This window comes from Boleophthalmus pectinirostris, unplaced genomic scaffold, assembly GCF_026225935.1.
Source record: "Boleophthalmus pectinirostris isolate CB_2022bp ecotype Guang Dong unplaced genomic scaffold, ASM2622593v1 HiC_scaffold_9, whole genome shotgun sequence".
Lineage (NCBI taxonomy): Eukaryota > Metazoa > Chordata > Actinopteri > Gobiiformes > Gobiidae > Boleophthalmus > Boleophthalmus pectinirostris.
Genome location: NW_026571541.1, coordinates 24,672,396 through 24,689,790, shown reverse-complemented (window position 1 = coordinate 24,689,790; position 17,395 = coordinate 24,672,396). Strand labels below are relative to the sequence as shown.

Here is a 17,395-nt window from a genome sequence, read left to right as displayed (position 1 = left end):
ATTTTTTATAAACTAATATGCAAACAAGTTGATATAGCAGCGTTTGCCTTGTTTTAACGGGTTTGTTCTGACTTCTCATTGTATTGTCCATTTTGTTATATTTGTATCAGTATAACTGAATGTATTACTGTAGTACTGTAGTACTGAATGTTGTCAGTTGTCAACTAATGTCCTTTCAATCAGCATGAGAATGAAAACTCAAGCAAGTAAAGATGTCTTGAATTAACATGTGCAGGATTGTCCATCCTGTTTTTGTTTGTGTGAAAGCATCAGTGTGGCTGTGGGACATGGCAGTGTCAGTGTGTGTGGGGGACATGGCAGTGTCAGTGTGGGGACATGGCAGTGTCAGTGTGTGTGGGGGACATGGCAGTGTCAGTGTGTGTGGGGAACATGGCAGTGTCAGTGTGGGACATGGCAGTGTCAGTGTGTGTGGCATGGCAGTGTCAGTGTGTGTGGGTGGGACATGTGTCAGTGTGTCAGTGTCAGTGTGTGTGTGGGTGGACATGGCAGTGTCAGTGTCAGTGTGTCAGTGTGTGGGGGGACATGGCAGTGTCAGTGTGTCATGTGTCAGTGGCATGTCAGCAGTGTCAGTGTGTTGGGGACATGGCAGTGTCAGTGTGTGTGGGGGACATGGCAGTGTCAGTGTGTTGGGGGACATGGCAGTGTCAGTGTGTGTGGGGGGACATGGCAGTGTCAGTGTCATGTGTCAGTGTGGGGGGGGCACATGGCAGTGTCAGTGTGTGTGGGGGGACATGGCAGTGTCAGTGTGTCAGTGTCAGTGTGTGGGGGACATGGCAGTGTCAGTGTGATGGCAGTGTCAGTGTGGGGCATGGCAGTGTCAGTGTGTGTGGGGGACATGGCAGTGTCAGTGTGTGCATGGCAGTGTGTCAGGCAGTGTCAGCATGGCAGTGTCAGTGCATGGCCAATGTCCCCAGAGCTGCTCAGGAGACATAATTAAATCATCCTCAGACCACAGGAGCAGACCGGCCCAAGGGAGGACACCTGCTGGCCCACACCTTTAACTTTATTATAGAATTATTATTACACCTCACACGTCCCAGGAGGAGTCTGACCCTCGGCTCTGTCTCTCTCAAAGCAAATAACTTAATTTAAGCACACAGGCACAGTATGTGCTGGTCAGTGCTGGTTACCCATTTGAAATCAGAAAATCAAACATGAAAGTCTAAGTACAACAACAAACTGTACCCCCGCAGTCCCATGCAAGTGAGCACTTGTCCCTAGATGGGGTTTTAACATTAAAAACCCATTAAACATGACTGTAACACTGCTAAGGGGACAGCAATGGTTTTTGAAGATGTCAAGATTTGTTACAGTTCACAGAGAAGGCCCGTTCCTCAGCCTACATCTGCAAACTGATTTCTGGGGGCACCTCATAGAGATGTTTGAAGCACAGACTGAAGAGAATGGTGCCAGGAATGGTTCTTTGGGGATTTCTTGTTTGAAATGTATATGACAAGTATTACTGGTTATTGATTATGATTCAAACTAGGACACTGACCATTTCGAGAAGTAAAACTTTGTTACAAGCACGGAATGGTTCAGTGTCAAAAAAAAACTTTTTTTAAAAATCAAGGAACACTGTATGTGCTGGTGTAGTTTTTAGTTTTTTTTTTATAGTGAAAAAGCATCTTGCTACAGGACGACAACTGGATGCTACATCAGCCTCAGCAAATATGTCTGACGGAAAAACACCATCACTCCGCTCAGAGAGATCACATGCATCAAGTAAGTCATCTGCAAGTATGGCTGCCCTAAACGCTCGAGCCAAAGCCGAAGCTGCCCGCAAAAGGGCAGAATACGCTAAAAAGGAAATAGAAATACAAGTTAAGAAAGCAGAGCTTAAAGTTGAGGAAACACGCTTAGAGGCCACACTACAGGCCCTCCAGCAAGAATGTGATGCAGAAGCAGCACACGCAGAGGCAATTGTGTTTGAAACGGCTGCGAATGATCTCGAAGAAGAACATGGATGGATGCCTCAGAAGGTTGATACATTGGACCGCACCTTTAACTACGTAAAAGATCAATTCATCCTCAAAGATAGTACAAATCCGTTTGATAACGCTAAGTATGATGTAATGCCGACACCAAATGTCACATTCCACAAACCAAAACAAGAACCAGTCAAGTCCACTGACACTCTAAAAGAATACACTCTGCTACCCCTCAGTGCTAACAAACGTGAAGATTTTCACCGGTCTCCCAAAAGCATCTCCACACGGAAAACATCACCAGGAGCTTCACCAAGATTTGAACGCAAGGTAAACGCACAACAAGATGACATATCTGACATTGCCAGATTTCTCGCAAGACGCGAGTTGCTCACTGGTGGCCTCCGAAAGTTCAACGACAAGGCTGGAGACTACTGGGGATGGAAATCTTCATTTGAAAATGTGATTTGTGACCTAAATCTAACTGCCAGTGAAGAACTTGATTTGTTAATAAAATGGCTTGGAGCAGAATCCGTTCAATACGCAAACCGCCTAAGAGCAGTGTACATTAACAATCCGTCTGAGGGACTCTCTAAAGTGTGGGAAAGACTCAATGAGTGTTATGGCTCTCCCGAAGCTCTGGAAAAGGCACTGCTCGACAAATTTGAAAGTTTTCCAAGGATCTCAAACAAAGAGCCACACCTCTTGAGAGAACTAGAGGACTTGCTTTTAGAGATACATGCCGCAAAGAGTGAAGGGTACATCCCAGGCCTACTGTATCTTGACACGGCAAGAGGCATTCACCCGGTAGTGGAAAAACTACCCTTCGGCATGCAAGAAAGGTGGATGAACTACGGGTCTAACTACAAAGAGCAACATCGTGTGTCATTCCCCCCATTCTCTGCATTCGTCAGCAAGGAATCAAGAATGCGCAACGATCCCAGCTTTAGGCATTCCGCGCAGCCACCTCCTGCTCCCACCAAGATAGTAAAATATCAGGAACGGCACACAAGGAAAGAGCCCATCTCAGTTATCAGGACCGAAGTAATCAGCACTGACCCGAGAAAAAGTCAAACACACATTGAGGACCCAAATAAAGAATGCCCTATCCATAAAAAACCTCACGCACTCAAAAAATGTAGAACATTCAGAGAGATGACCCTGGAGGAGAGAAAGGCCTATCTAAAGAAGAATATGATATGCTTCAGATGCTGTGCCTCCACAAACCACCAAGCTAAGATGTGCAAAGCAGAGATTTCTTGTTCAGAATGTAGCTCCAACTCGCACACTACGGCCCTCCATCCAGGACCTGCACCATCAGCTACCACCACACAGCCCGCAACACAGCCCACCACACAGCCCGCAACACAGCCCACAACACAGCCCACAACAGCCAATGGCGGGGAGTGCAATGTGGCATTGCCCATGGCCACCTCTAAATGCACACAAGTTTGCGGCAACAAAGTTGAAAGTCACTCATGTGCCAAGATCTGTCTTGTGTTTGTTTATCCAAAGGGTTCACCTGAGAAGAAATTCAAAGCCTACGCCATCTTGGATGACCAAAGCAACAGGTCACTTGCCAGATCATCAGTTTTCGACACCTTTGGCATCACCAAGAACTCCTTCCCATATAAACTGAGAACCTGTTCTGGGTTGGAGGAAACAAGAGGGAGGAGAGGAAACAACTTCATCGTGGAATCACCAGATTGCAAGTCACGTCTAGAGCTCCAAACACTTATTGAGTGCGACATGCTACCCGATAATCGCAATGAGATCCCCACACCTGAAGCTGTGCGAAACCACTCCCATCTTCAAGAAATTGCAACTGAAATCCCAGATCTTGACCCCGACACTCACATCCTGCTTCTCATCGGAAGGGACGTCATTCAGGCACACAAGGTTCTTGACCAACGCAACGGCCCTCCTAACGAAACAAGTTCGGACGAAAGACCTGGCTACTCCCAAGAAGAAAGAGCCTTCCTGCAGATAATGGATGAGGAAGTCTATCAGTACAGTACAAATGGTTGGGTTGCTCCTCTACCCTTTCGTTCACCTAGGCCACGCCTTCCAAACAACAAACAGCAAGCTATCCAACGCCTCGCCTCAGTTTGTCACATGTTAAACAAAAGTCCTCAAATGAAAGGTCAGTTTCAGGACTTTATGCAAACTTTGTTTGACAATGGCCATGCAGAAATAGCGCCACCTCTCAGTGAAAACGATGAGTGTTGGTACCTTCCATTCTTCGGAGTGTACCACCCCTGCAAACTGGACCAAATACGTATTGTCTCGACTCAAGCGCAAGACATAACGGAGTATCCCTCAATGATGTTCTCCTTACTGGGCCCAATCTCAACAACAGCCTGTTGGGTGTGCTGATGAGACTTCACGAAGAAAAAGTGGCTGTCACAGCTGACATCAAACTAATGTTCCATTGCTTTATGGTCAGGGAGGACCACCGGAACTTTCTTCGATTCCTCTGGCATCAAAATAACGACATGGACCAGCCAGTAATTGAGTACCGGATGACAGTACATGTCTTCGGCAACAGTCCTTCGCCCGCAGTTGCAACCTATGGACTCAGAAGGGCATCGGAAGACCAAGAAGGAGAAGACACTACCGCACGCCATCTGGTGGAACGCCATTTCTATGTGGATGATGGTCTTGTCTCCTTCCCATCAAGCACAAAGGCCGTCTCAGTTATTCAGAGGGCTCAGGAAACTCTGGCCTCATCTAATCTCAGGTTACACAAGATTGCCTCTAACGATGTCGCAGTAATGAAGGCATTCCCTAAAGACGATCTAGCCAAGGGTCTAAAGGATCTCGACCTAGGAGCAGATCTCCCACCAATGCAAAGGAGTCTCGGGATAAGTTGGGATATTGCAACAGATGAGTTCACCTTTCAAGTCTCTACAGCCGACAAACCCTACACTCGCAGGGGGGTCCTGTCTGTGGTCAACAGTTTGTATGACCCTCTTGGCTTCGCAGCTCCTGTCAGCATCAAAGGCAGAGCACTTCTGAGAGAACTCTCCACAGATACAGGTGAATGAGACGATCCACTTCCAGGAAAGTTGCTCGAAGAGTGGAGCGTGTGGAAAGAATCCCTGAAACTCCTTGAAGAGGTCGGAATACCAAGAATGTACACCTCCATATCCTTCTCTGGTGCAGCAAAAAGGGAGCTCTGTATTTTTTGCGATGCCTCAACCAAAGCGATTGCTGCAGTAGCTTACGTCAAGCTCACAGATTCAGAAGGCAAGAGTGAACTCGGATTCATGTTTGGCAAGGCAAAGCTTGCTCCTCAACAAGAAATAACAATTCCGAGGCTTGAACTGTGTGCGGCTGTTCTTGCCGTTGAGATTGCAGACATCATATCAGAGGAGATGGATGTTCCTTTCCACTCTACAAAATTCTTCACAGACAGCAGGGTAGTGCTTGGATACATACAGAATGAATCAAGAAGGTTCTACATCTACGTGTGTAACCGAGTACAAAGGATCCGAAAATCATCCAGCCCAGAACTATGTTCCTACAGACCTTAACCCAGCCGACATCGCTTCAAGGTCAATCCCAGCAAATGCTCTCACATCAAGTGTGTGGCTTAAAGGACCAGACTTTCTGTTGAGATCGAATACAGAACAGACTGTATCCTCCTTTGATCTGGTCAACCCCGAACCGACCCCGAGATCCGTCCCACGGTGACAACCTTCTCAACCCATCTCACGGACTCCTTTCTTGATCCAAGATGCTTTGAGTCATTCTTAACCTGGGGGTCATTGCTAAGAATTGTAGCAAGGCTTGTTCATATCGCCAGAAGCTTTAAGGGGAACACTTATGGAGACGAGTGTCGAGGCTGGCATATCTGCAAAAAAGTCAGTCCAGAGGACTACAGTAGACCGAAAAGTGTCATCCTGAGCTGTGTTCAACATAAGACATATTCTGATGTCTTCACATGTCTTGAAGCCCAAAGGGAGATTTTTGAAACAAAACCCTCTCAGAAAACTGTCTCCGCCATCGTGAACTCGCGACCATTCATTCCAGTCTCGTCAGATCCGGACTGTCCGTTCATTCTCACACCTGCTACCCTTCTCGCCCAGAAAACTGGATCACCACCTATACCTCCCGGAAACTTCGACAAGAACGACTTGTTTGGACGCCAGTGGAGACAGGTGCAACATCTTTCGAAAGTCTTCTGGCATCGCTGGAGACACAATACCTGCAAACACTTCAAGAACGCAGGAAATGGCAGTCACAAAGTCCAAATCTACAAAAAGGAGATCTTGTCCTTCTAAAAGACAACCAAGCCAAAAGAAACCATTGGCCCATGGGGATTGTGGTCGAGACTTTTCCCAGTCGTGATGGACGAGTTCGGAAGATTGAAGTGAAGGTTGCTTCTGAAGGAACCTGCAAAACCTTCTTGAGACCAGTTACAGAGACTGTACTCCTCCTGCATAATAAGTAACAAAGACATTAGTTCCTAGAAAAAGTGATATGACATCCTATAGATGCCAGACGGGGTGTGTGCTGGTGTAGTTTTCCCCTCCACCAGCAGGAGTCACTGTGTTTGTTTAATGCTTATGTTCACTGTTAATTGTTGTAGCGTTAGAGATGCAGCACATTGTGTAAAATGGCTGACACAGACAGTTGTCTGATCTAATCTATGTCCATCCTTTTTTGTTGTCCTACTGAAAGCATTGCTTGTAAGTATTTTATGTTAAATAAGTTTTGGAGACCATATTTCCAATTGTTGTGTATATGTATACATAAAGGGAATGTTTAGTTGGAGTTAGTTTGGCCAGTGTTAGCTAGATTTAAGCTACTACATGTGTGAAATTGTATTACTACACAGTCTAAATACTGTTTATTTCTTTTCTGTTGTAGTTTCACTCTGTCGATAATTGAAGGCAACGTCATTAAAGTGGACAATACACCTGTCAGTTGTAGAGGAGTTTATCTATCTGCATAGCTGTATTCGCTTCAACAGTGAGGGCAGAATACTGTACCAACTATAAAAGTTAACTGCAAGCTCTATAGTGAATGCATTGTGAGAATGTAGATAAAAGATTGCTCGATGTGTCACAAACTGTGACCAAAATTCAGATTTTTCACCCTGAGTGTCAAATGCTTGGTGCACATTAGATACAAAAATCATGACATGGAACATGGAATACTTCATTTGAGTAAAACCAAGAAAAAACTAAAAGGGTATCCCTTGTGTCATGTCAGTGCCCAGGATCTTTGCCCTGCTTTGCACCATGCGAATGTTGAAGTCGTCATTGTCACCCTTTGGGAACTGACCGAGGATGGCAACTACTCCATAAAAGTAGTACAGAACATTCACCTCCCTCTAAGAGCTGCCTATAGCAGCATAACACACTGTTAGTTAACATTGACTCTGTCTGGTAAGTGGGTACAATATGTCTTCATGTTTTGTATTTAAAATGTGATAATAGTTCATTTAAGAGTATGAGTATTTGAATGTTTCACATGTTTAGGGGGGCAATCATAGGCATATCATTGTTGAATACTTTTTATAACACCTTGTGAACGTATGAAGTTGGCCTTTATTAGAAGTGTTTGTTTGCATCACTCGGAGGACTTTTGACAAAATGTAGGCAAAGATACAATATTTTGTTTGAATTGTGAATTACAATGTTCATTTCTCATCTTAAACCAATATGTTTTCTTTTCCTTCCTTGTGGTTTCATTGAGAGCAATTACACTGTCCATGGTACCTCATTATCTGACTATTGGTCACAGACCTTTCTTGTAGTATACTGAATTGCAAACTCTGAATTTCAATGGGAGTTGGTAAAAGGCAATATTAATTCTAGGCCTTATTTTGTGGTTTTGTGCCACATTCTTTTTCGACATGCTGTTTATCCCATTATGCCATTCAGTCTTGAAGGTGAAGTGTATCTATAGCTCAGTGAGGTAACTGTTTTATTGTTTCACCATTAATAAAATGGAATTGTAATTAATGTTCAAGTTAATGTTAAGTTCAAGCGAAAGATTCAGTATTCACAGGTTTGATTAATTCATTTGAAATTCTTCATACTCATGATTCAAGAATCAACCAAAGAGGTACTTTTCATTCCCCAGTCATGATGTTAAAACAACAGAACACAGACTCGACTTGTTCATGACATGAGAAAGGATTTTAAACAACAAAATATAGTAAAAGTAATGTTGGAAACTATGTATAAATATTAGATGACACTCAGAGATAACAGGTTATAGTTGATGGTTATGTAACCATTGTTCAGAAGTTAAAGGATTAGGCTTAGGGTTACACTATGTGACTTTTTTTTTTTTAATGTGGCCTTAAGCATATACTTGACTTTATGGAGATGTAGTTGCTTTGTCTGGAATGTTCCACAAGTTGACATTAAATACACCTATCATTAACTATATTTAATGACAAATCTTTTCATTGCATTGTGAGATCTAAACTGTAACTTGGTCTGGTGGTTTAAACTGCCTAACTTCATGGGGATACTAGATACCTTAATGTGTAAATGTGGAAAATTTTTAGCAAATAATAGATACAACGTTGAGGTGGACAGGACAAATTCACATAGTGCACCTATAAGGGATTTTGTATTTTTGTGGCAATTTCTTGGTTTTTCATCCATAAGTTTTATTGCTTGTTTGTACAATATTTCTTATTATATTTTATGTAGTGCTGTCATGCGATTAAAAAAATTGAGAGATTAATTAATTATGATCTGTAATTAATTAATCTAATTAATCTCATTTTAATCTCACCTAAAAATTGCTGAGAAAAGCCTTCAATTTGAGGTATTTTCATTTAAATTCATTATTACATTATTGTGGCAGATCAAAAGACTGATATAGATTAAAAAAAGTGACTTTATAAAGTCATTTATTGTTTAACAAATCTCTTCAAATTGGCTGTTGAGCCCAAGTCTCCATGAATAAGAAACAGTTTTGCTGTAAAGTAGCAAAAGACGAGGAAATCTGAACATAATAACCTTTGTCTACTTAAAGACAATAAAAAGTCCAGTCTTTCCTTAACCATATTAAAAATATTATTGATAGAGAAATGCTTTATATATGAGATCACTGGTTTTAGTCCTTGTTTTAGTCCTGGTTTAGACCTGCTTTAGTCCTAGTTTAGTCCTAGTTTAGTCCTGGAAAGGGTTAGTCCTGTTTTAGTCCTGGTGTTAGTTCTGGTTTAGTCCTGGTTTAGACCTGGTTTAGACCTGGTTTTAGTTCTGGTTTTAGTTCTGGTTTAGTCCTGGTTTAGTCCTGGTTTAGTCCTGGTTTAGACCTGGTTTTAGTTCTGGTTTTAGTTCTGGTTTAGTCCTGGTTTAGACCTGGTTTAGACCTGGTTTAGACCTGGTTTTAGTTCTGGTTTTAGTTCTGGTTTAGTCCTGGTTTAGTCCTGGTTTAGACCCGGTTTAGTCCTGGTTTAGTCCTGGACTGGATTAGTCCTGGTTTTAGTCTTGGTGTTAGTTCTGGTTTAGAGGCGCACAGGAGGAAGCGCGGTTTACGCAGCGTAGCGAGAAAACACGGTCCACACGCGGCGCAGTGTCTACGGAAGGAAACATGGTCCGCGCGTTCTCAGGTTAATGACGATGATGAAGGTGTGTGTTTGTTTGTGTGTGTTTGTGTTTGTGTGTGTTTCTGTTTGTGTGCGTGTCCCCTCATGTGGCAGGTCACTATAGGACAGTAGTGCAGACATCATCATGCAGGTTGTTTTCACCAGTGACATTTAAGTTGTAGGTGATTTTATATTTGTTATTTTCTTTTATATTTCACGTCGGGAGAATAATTTCCAAGACACGAATGTGTTTTTACCTGTGCACTGCTGACTCTGTTCTACTGGCTCTTCGACCTCGTCCATTGTGCGACTGATGCCGCGAACGTGAACGTGACGTTTACATCGCTCTTACTGCGCGCGTTTTGTGTGGGTTTCCGGCAATGAGTGGAATTACCGAAATAAAAAAGTGTATAAATGTGTTTTTTTGTGTGTGTGTGTGTGTGTGTGTAAAACAGGTTTTATAATAAAGCAACTCACATACAGAAACAGTAAAGTTAGAGATTAAAAATGAGATTAACGGGATTAAAAAACATAACGCGCTAAATATGACTGTAATTAATTAATCGCAATTAACGCGATAATTTGACACCCCTAATTTTATGATCTGAAAAAAATTGAAAAAAGATGCTTGGACATTTTAATATGACTCAAACTGTGAAGGAAATATCTTTTTTTTTTTTTTTTTTTCAGCTCCGTACACAAACATCATGGGTGCCAACTCCACTATATCCAGTGACCTTCTGGAGATCCAGGGCTTCCACATCGCTCCGCCTTTCAGGTACCCTCTGTTCTTCTCCCTGCTTCTGGTTTACTCCTCCCTGCTCCTGTCCAACCTGGGCGTCCTTCTGGTCATCTTCAGCGACCGCTCTCTCCACCAGCCCATGTACCTCCTCTTCTGTAACCTACCTCTGAACGACCTCATAGGGAACACCGTCCTCCTACCTCGACTCATGATGCACATTGTGACCGGAGAGCTCTACATTAGCTACTGGCAATGTGTGGTGCAAGCTTTTTATAGCCATACATTTGGTTCAGCTTCTCATATGATTCTTATTATCATGGCTATCGACCGCTACATTGCTATCTGTCACCCGTTGAGGTACAGTGCCATCATGACGAGTTGGACAGTCACTGGTCTTTCAGCAGCAGCTTGGAGCATATCAATAGTCCTGGTTTCTGTTCTCATTGGACTGACTGTTAGACTGTCACGGTGTACGAATGTGATTCAAAACGCATACTGTGACAACGCATCCCTGTTCAAACTATCATGCGATGACATATCCATAAACAATATCTACGGGCTCTTTTTCACCGTGCTGCTCTTTACTTGTTCTATGGGGTGTATGGCCATCACTTACATTCGGATTGTGCTCCTGTGTTGGATTAGAAAGAATAAAGAGTTGAATAAGCGTGCAGTTCAGACGTGTGCAAGTCACCTGGTGCTCTACCTTATCATGATGTGTTCTGGTTTTCTGACGATTATTCTTCATCGCTTTCGAGAATATCCATACTTGAGACAAATAGCGTATGTCTTGTTCCACGTGGTTCCTGCTAATTTGAATCCTGTTATCTATGGACTACAGACCAAATTATTACGGGATAAAATTCTGTATTATGTTCAAAGAAAAGTGTCACCAAACTAGAAGATTAAAATCTTTCTTACAAAATTACAAATTTGTTGAGTTTATTAATAGAGATATAATTTAAAAAGTGTATTTTATGAAACTTGAATAAAGTCAAATTCATCTTCTTCCTCTGTTACTTTCTCACATTCAGGTTAAGAGGAGTTCCATTAATTTCAGTACTAATATGAAAGTCTTGTTGCTAAAATATTAGGCTATATAAAGCAGGTTGTGTTGTCTAAAATGTTCAAACCTTCATGTGCACTAACAATTCATCCTTTCAACGAGTGGCCTGAAAATGGCTTTGTATTCTGTATTTCTGCTCTCAACATTGGCAGCCTAAATCATGCAACTGGAATAATAAAGGCAGCACCTGAAGCAACTTCCTGAATAAGGTCAATAAGGAGGGCAGTGGGAAGCAGCCTATTTTCTAGTATATAACTTAATTAAGTGTTTTAGCCTTTTTAATACTGCGGCAACTGTTATCCACAGAAAGGAAAGAAATTATGCTATTATCACCTAACTATAAATTATGAATGCCAAAAAATCATGGTCACTGTAATCGGGTTGTTACATTTTTATTTTATTTTATTTTTTTAAACATTTGGATCACTATATACATACTTTTACAGCATACAGTAAATGGATATTTCATTCACAAGTATTTTGTCAGGCTTGTGTTTCTGAAAGTTAGAAATATAATGTGTATAAAGTATTCAGTATGAAAAATGCACAATATTATGACTAAAACTATTATTATCTTTTAGTCTTTAGACTTTTTAGTAGACACTGTGACAAGACTAAATTACACAATTACGACAACAATTGGACTTTTGGAATAGTAGCTGATAATGCAATAATAATTTTGTAATATGGCTTGTAGTTGTAATTAAAGGCCCTGTACCTGATCTTAAAAATGTGAAAAATAGAATTAGTCAATTATAAACAGTTTGCAGTGGTCCAAACTTATTCCTTTTTTACCTTGTGCATTCTGAGCAGTTTATAATGCTTTACACGGCTCAAACCAATGCAGAGTTTTGCTGTGACAGTAAAGCTAAAAACAACTAGTATGCACACTTCCTCATTATCAGGGAAATTAAACCCCTGGATGTAGAAAGCACGCAGCAGACATACAGGATTTTGACCTTAAGAGCTGCTTGCACAATATATCTGTACTGTACAAGACAAATTTTGCTTAAATACATGGGGAAAAATGTAATGTAGGGCCTTTAATCCACTATTCGTTACCTTAAGAGAGCCTTTGCATTGACATTTTACACCTTATAAAAAGTAAAAAAAAAAGTAAAAAAAGTAAAAAGGAATTTACGTCTGATTTTGATGCATACTCAGTGGGGATGTAATGGGATCTAACTCTCTCGGTACCATATTATCATGATATGCATGGTACGATACTTACTGTGACATTTTGAAGAGGCTAATATAATTGTAGATGTAACACTTTTTTGCTTTTAAAATACCTTGACAACATTTTGGTGTGAATTATTTACGTCATAATCCCAAGAATTCAAGAAAAAACATATGTCTTCACGTTGTTTGCACTGAAATGAATCATGGGATATGTAGTTTCCAATGTTCACAAGCTGCTGCAGCTATAAAACCATGCATTTAAGCAAAGGAACTTGTAATTCTATATATTGTGACAGCCCATAATATTATTGTGAGACTTTTGACGATACGATATCATGGCATTTTGGTTGTTGTTACATCCCTAATACTCTGCAATTCCAGATATATTTGTTTATGAAACCAATAAATTAGTCAGTCAGTCAGAGATTCATCATAGCCCTCTTGACCGGAGTTAAATAGCTTTACCCATGATCAGAAGGCTCATTAAGAACACCATAATGAAGAACAGCCACATAAAGAAGCGGTCTAAGACTTTGGCCACCTTCTTCCACTCCCCTGTGCGTCTCTGCGTCGCCCTCTGATCGCGATAACAGTTCGCCATGTACTCCATATTCCTAAGGAGTTGATTCTCCACACTCTGACTGTTACAGCACCCCTCACGTTTGTCTGCATGGTCACTCACTCCTCCTCTCCTACACCTCGGTGGACCTGTATCTCCACAATCCATACTCACGAAAACACCATTCTTCCAGGCGCTGTAGTTACTCGTTGGGTTTATCCCAATAGAACTCAAGGGACTCAACATGTGATCCGCATCCTCCCTCTCCTCAGAAAATTCCGGGACCCCTCGCTCCACTTTGATCACGTCCTCTTCTCGGCCAGATGGAGCTTGGCCGTTGGGAGTGCAGTTGTTGTTGTTTTTGACAGGTTGGTGTTCGGGTTTTTCAGGTGTTGGAGACATGCAGTTTTCGCCAACCTCGTAGACGAAGCACATGCGGGCAAGATACTGCAGGATGAGCGTCTTGGCCCATTTAGGGACAGGTTTGGCATCTGGGCCACAGTGGTGTATGTTCATGATGAAGATGGTCAGAGCGGTGGAGGCTGTGATCATAGTCATGGTTGCAATGTAGTACTTTCCTGAAAAAAATAAATAAATAAAATGACTGAGATAATATTACTACAGAAAAGCTAACTTCAAATACAAAGTGACAGATGACTGTGATACTAAAAAGGTCTGATCCCTGCATTATTTTGCATAATCACTACACATCCAAATACCTCACATGCCATCTACATTTCTAAAGCTCACATTATATCCTCACTAATCAATCAATCAATACATATAACTGAATTTGTCCCAGATGTTCCCAATTCAAGCACACTGAGCAGTTAAAATTCAATAATAACACAATAGCTCAAACAAAAGTCTCTTAGTCTCTTTGTTAGGGCAGTTTAAGGAGAATAACAGCCCTCAGAACATCTGAAGATCCTTTGTGTCCTGCAGTGGGGCCTCACAGCCATCTCCTTTTATCTGACTTTCTTCTTTCTTTCTTCTTTTACTTTCTATTTGTGCTGTTCTATGTTTTAATAAGAACATTTCTACAGGAACCTGTGTTTTCTGTTTTTGTTTGTTTGAATTATCAGCTCAGGTTAAATGATCAAATTTTTATGACGCTTTTCCACCTTCAAGATACGCATTACAACAAGGAACCACTCACCCATTCACACACACGCTCATACACCAGTCTACACAGATACTATAGGGGCAAGGTGGGTTAAGTGTCTTGTCCAAGAGTGAACCTGTGCGTCAGTCTGACCACTCAACCAATGACGTTTATGTCGAGACTTTCTGTCTAATCAGTGGACAAATGCTATACCAACTGAGCTTCTGTGGTTACTTCGTATGAAACATGTGATTTGTCAAGAGTCTTTCGTAGGGCCTGACCATCATCACTACTTTTATGACAACATTTATTACTATCTCCAATTTAATGCCACACTGTAACATTCTAGGCTTCATGGAGACAAGCAGGTACGAATTGTAGACCAGAAAAGTTACATAGTGCTTAAATAACATATGCACCTACTTACACACTTTTTACCATGAAAATCTTTATATCTCATGTCTTACCAATGAGAGGTACATTCTCCGACGGTGGCATTATCTCGGCGACTAACAGCTGGAAGACTGTTAGTGCTAACATGACAGTGACCCCCAATGACACCTTCTCTCCAGAGTCGGCAGGGAGGTAGAAACCAAGCGGTGCCAGGAATGAGATCATAACACACGGAATCAGCAGGTTAAACACATAGAATGATGCTCTTCTTTTCAGTTTGAGGGTGTAGGTCACATCTGGGTACGGCTCCGCGCAACACCCATACACTATAACGTTCTTCTTCGCCGGCATTCCCAGAACTTCCCACTCCACGTTTTCCACCAAGTCGGCCAAATCTGCGCTGTCCATGGCGTTGAGGATGTCGAGTTGGTTACCATTGTAGGTCCAGGAGCCGTAGGTGAAGCGGCACTGCTGAGCATCAAAGGGGAAGAAGGAGACGTCGACCTTGCAGGAGCTTTTGGTGATGGCCGGAGAATCCCAGGTGATCTGACCGTCGTGCTGGATGACCACGTTGGTGTCCATGGGGCCGGTGAAGTGGTCATCAGCGCTGTAACACAAGATTCTCATGTTAGAACCCATTTAATGCAAATGGATGGTAACCAAGATTTGAGGGCACAATTCACCAGCTGAGGGAAAGCTACTATCTCCTCAGTTCTGTCTGCTTTTAATAATCCTCCATATCAAAGAACAAGGTTATAGTTGCAGTTTCCATTTAGAAAGTAAATGGAGCAAAGTGGGTAAGGTTATAAAAAGAAGCTATGTGGCTATATGAAGTATCTATGAGAGGCTTGAAGTTTACTCTTTGTGTGTAAGTGTTTTCAAAAGCATATTCTATTTTAATGCAATAACAGTGACTCTATAACTACATCATAATATTTAGTTTTTAATATTCATTAGGAATATAGGTGTGTGTACAAACTGACAAAAAATTAAGTCCAGTTCTTTCTTTTGGGGGGTTAGAAAAAGCAGACTGTGACCTGAACACTCCCGGTAATACACTGTGGAAGAGTTCAGCTTGTGCCCTCTGTCCAGGCCATCATCACCAGATCAACCCAATACCATTCCGACCTACTTGTTATATAGGACTATATCAGGTCTCCATACATAACTACTAGGTATACGGATGGTATCGAGTCCATCGTACTCATCTTTGTCCCATCTGAGGTGTGAATCTACCCACACTCGCCGGATCCACAAATAGGCTGTGAGAATTTGATTCCTCTCGTCCTGTAATATGTGACAGGGTTGGTTGGGACAGTATGGGCATATGCATGGACTGTAGGGGACAGTGCTTTACCATGTCGATGATCTGGGAGAGAGTCACCTGCAGCGTTACGTTCAGCACTTTGTTGGTGTCCTCCACCGGCCGGAGGGCACTGCTGTAGTTTGCAAATAAATCCTTAAGAAGCTTCTGAGCGTATTTTCCATTAGCACAGCAACAGGCTATGTGGTATACAGAGAAACAGTGAGAAAAGTACAGTACAATCTCCTGACATATGGTCATTGTGCAGATGCATTAGAACACACTATGGAGCATACAGTCAGGACTCCTGCTCACTTTGAAGCCCAAATGTGTGTGACAAAAATGAATGAAAAATTTGCTTCAGTAAACAAGTGGTGGGCCGTCACTGTTACGCTCCATACCGACCATACATGAGGCACATTGGTCTGCAGTGTCTTGCCCAAGGGCACTTGGGATTAGTATTCGAATCCTCTGCCACAAAGCCACAACAAAACTATACTTTTAATACCTATCTTTCTGCTAGTTTAGAGAATAACAGTCTGCAGTCAAATTGCAGGCTTTCAGAAGACATCACAACATTTTATATATATTACAACATTTTATATAACATTTATTTTATAGGCCAATAATATTTAATAAATACTTGCCTCCCAACATCCCATTCTAGAAAATGAAAACAAATAGTAAAGACTATTTGTCGTAATAATGCACCACAATCCTAATACATCAAATAAGTTTCATCATTTGCTACTTTTTTGTGTTATTATTATCCATTCTATCACTGTAGCTGCCAGTGAAGGACGTGGAGGATCTAAGAGATATGGAATCCAAAGTTTGGCAAAATATAAAGCCGCAAAATCATGTAGGGCCCTCACAAAGCTAAAAAAAAAAAAGCATTGTTATAAGGCTGTCAACTGGTGTAACTCAGTTTGCTGTTAAAATGTTTGCTCTTGTTTTTTTGATTTATAAATCATTTTTATAATTTCATATTGTACTTGTATACATACATCCTCACATATTTTCCTCATTTGAAAAATGAGATATGTATTTGTGTTTCATATTGTTTATTTCAGTAATGTACTATGTCTCAGGTGAAGTTAACTCAAGGTTGAGTTGAATTAAACCTTGTGTCTTTGCAAAAGCTAGAAATAACCTCATGTTTGCATATAGGTCGTATAGAAACCTGATGTTTATATGTAGGTCGAGCTTGGTCGACCTACATATAAACTTTGGTTGAGCTGTGGTTGTAATGGGCATGCAACTTCCAAACATGCTGAGTGCAGACTGTTTTGCATCTAACCAGACACTGTGGGAGGCTGTTGTTTCACTCAACGACTCACATGAAAAGTGCAAAAGTTCAGCCACCTACAACAGGATGCTGGAAACTATAAAGTTGACCATCTTCAGAGACAAAAGAGCCTGGACTAGAAAACCTCCAGGTCTCTTCCTTGAGCTCACGTGCCTTAGGACAGGGCCCCTCTGGTGGGATTTAGAGTCTTTGGGGTTGTAAGATTGGGTGTTTTGGCTCAGCTCAG

General features: G+C 41.6%; 2 protein-coding genes across 2 annotated transcripts; one reads left to right on the top strand and one right to left on the bottom strand.

Annotated features, from left to right (window-relative positions):
* The first annotated feature begins 7,360 nt into the window (after positions 1-7,360).
* LOC110174459 (olfactory receptor 52N5-like) lies at positions 7,361-11,153 on the top strand. Its single transcript, XM_020940561.2, has 2 exons — positions 7,361-7,384; positions 10,215-11,153. Exons 1-2 carry the CDS (start codon positions 7,361-7,363, stop codon positions 11,151-11,153), a joined length of 963 nt encoding a protein of 320 aa, XP_020796220.2.
* Positions 11,154-12,951: 1,798 nt separating this feature from the next.
* On the bottom strand, positions 12,952-16,259 carry chrna10a (cholinergic receptor, nicotinic, alpha 10a). Its single transcript, XM_020940560.1, has 5 exons — positions 16,253-16,259; positions 15,915-16,060; positions 15,690-15,844; positions 14,632-15,164; positions 12,952-13,637 (listed from the first exon to the last, which is right to left on the bottom strand). Exons 1-5 carry the CDS (start codon positions 16,257-16,259, stop codon positions 12,952-12,954), a joined length of 1,527 nt encoding a protein of 508 aa, XP_020796219.1.
* Between the last annotated feature and the right edge of the window lie 1,136 nt (positions 16,260-17,395).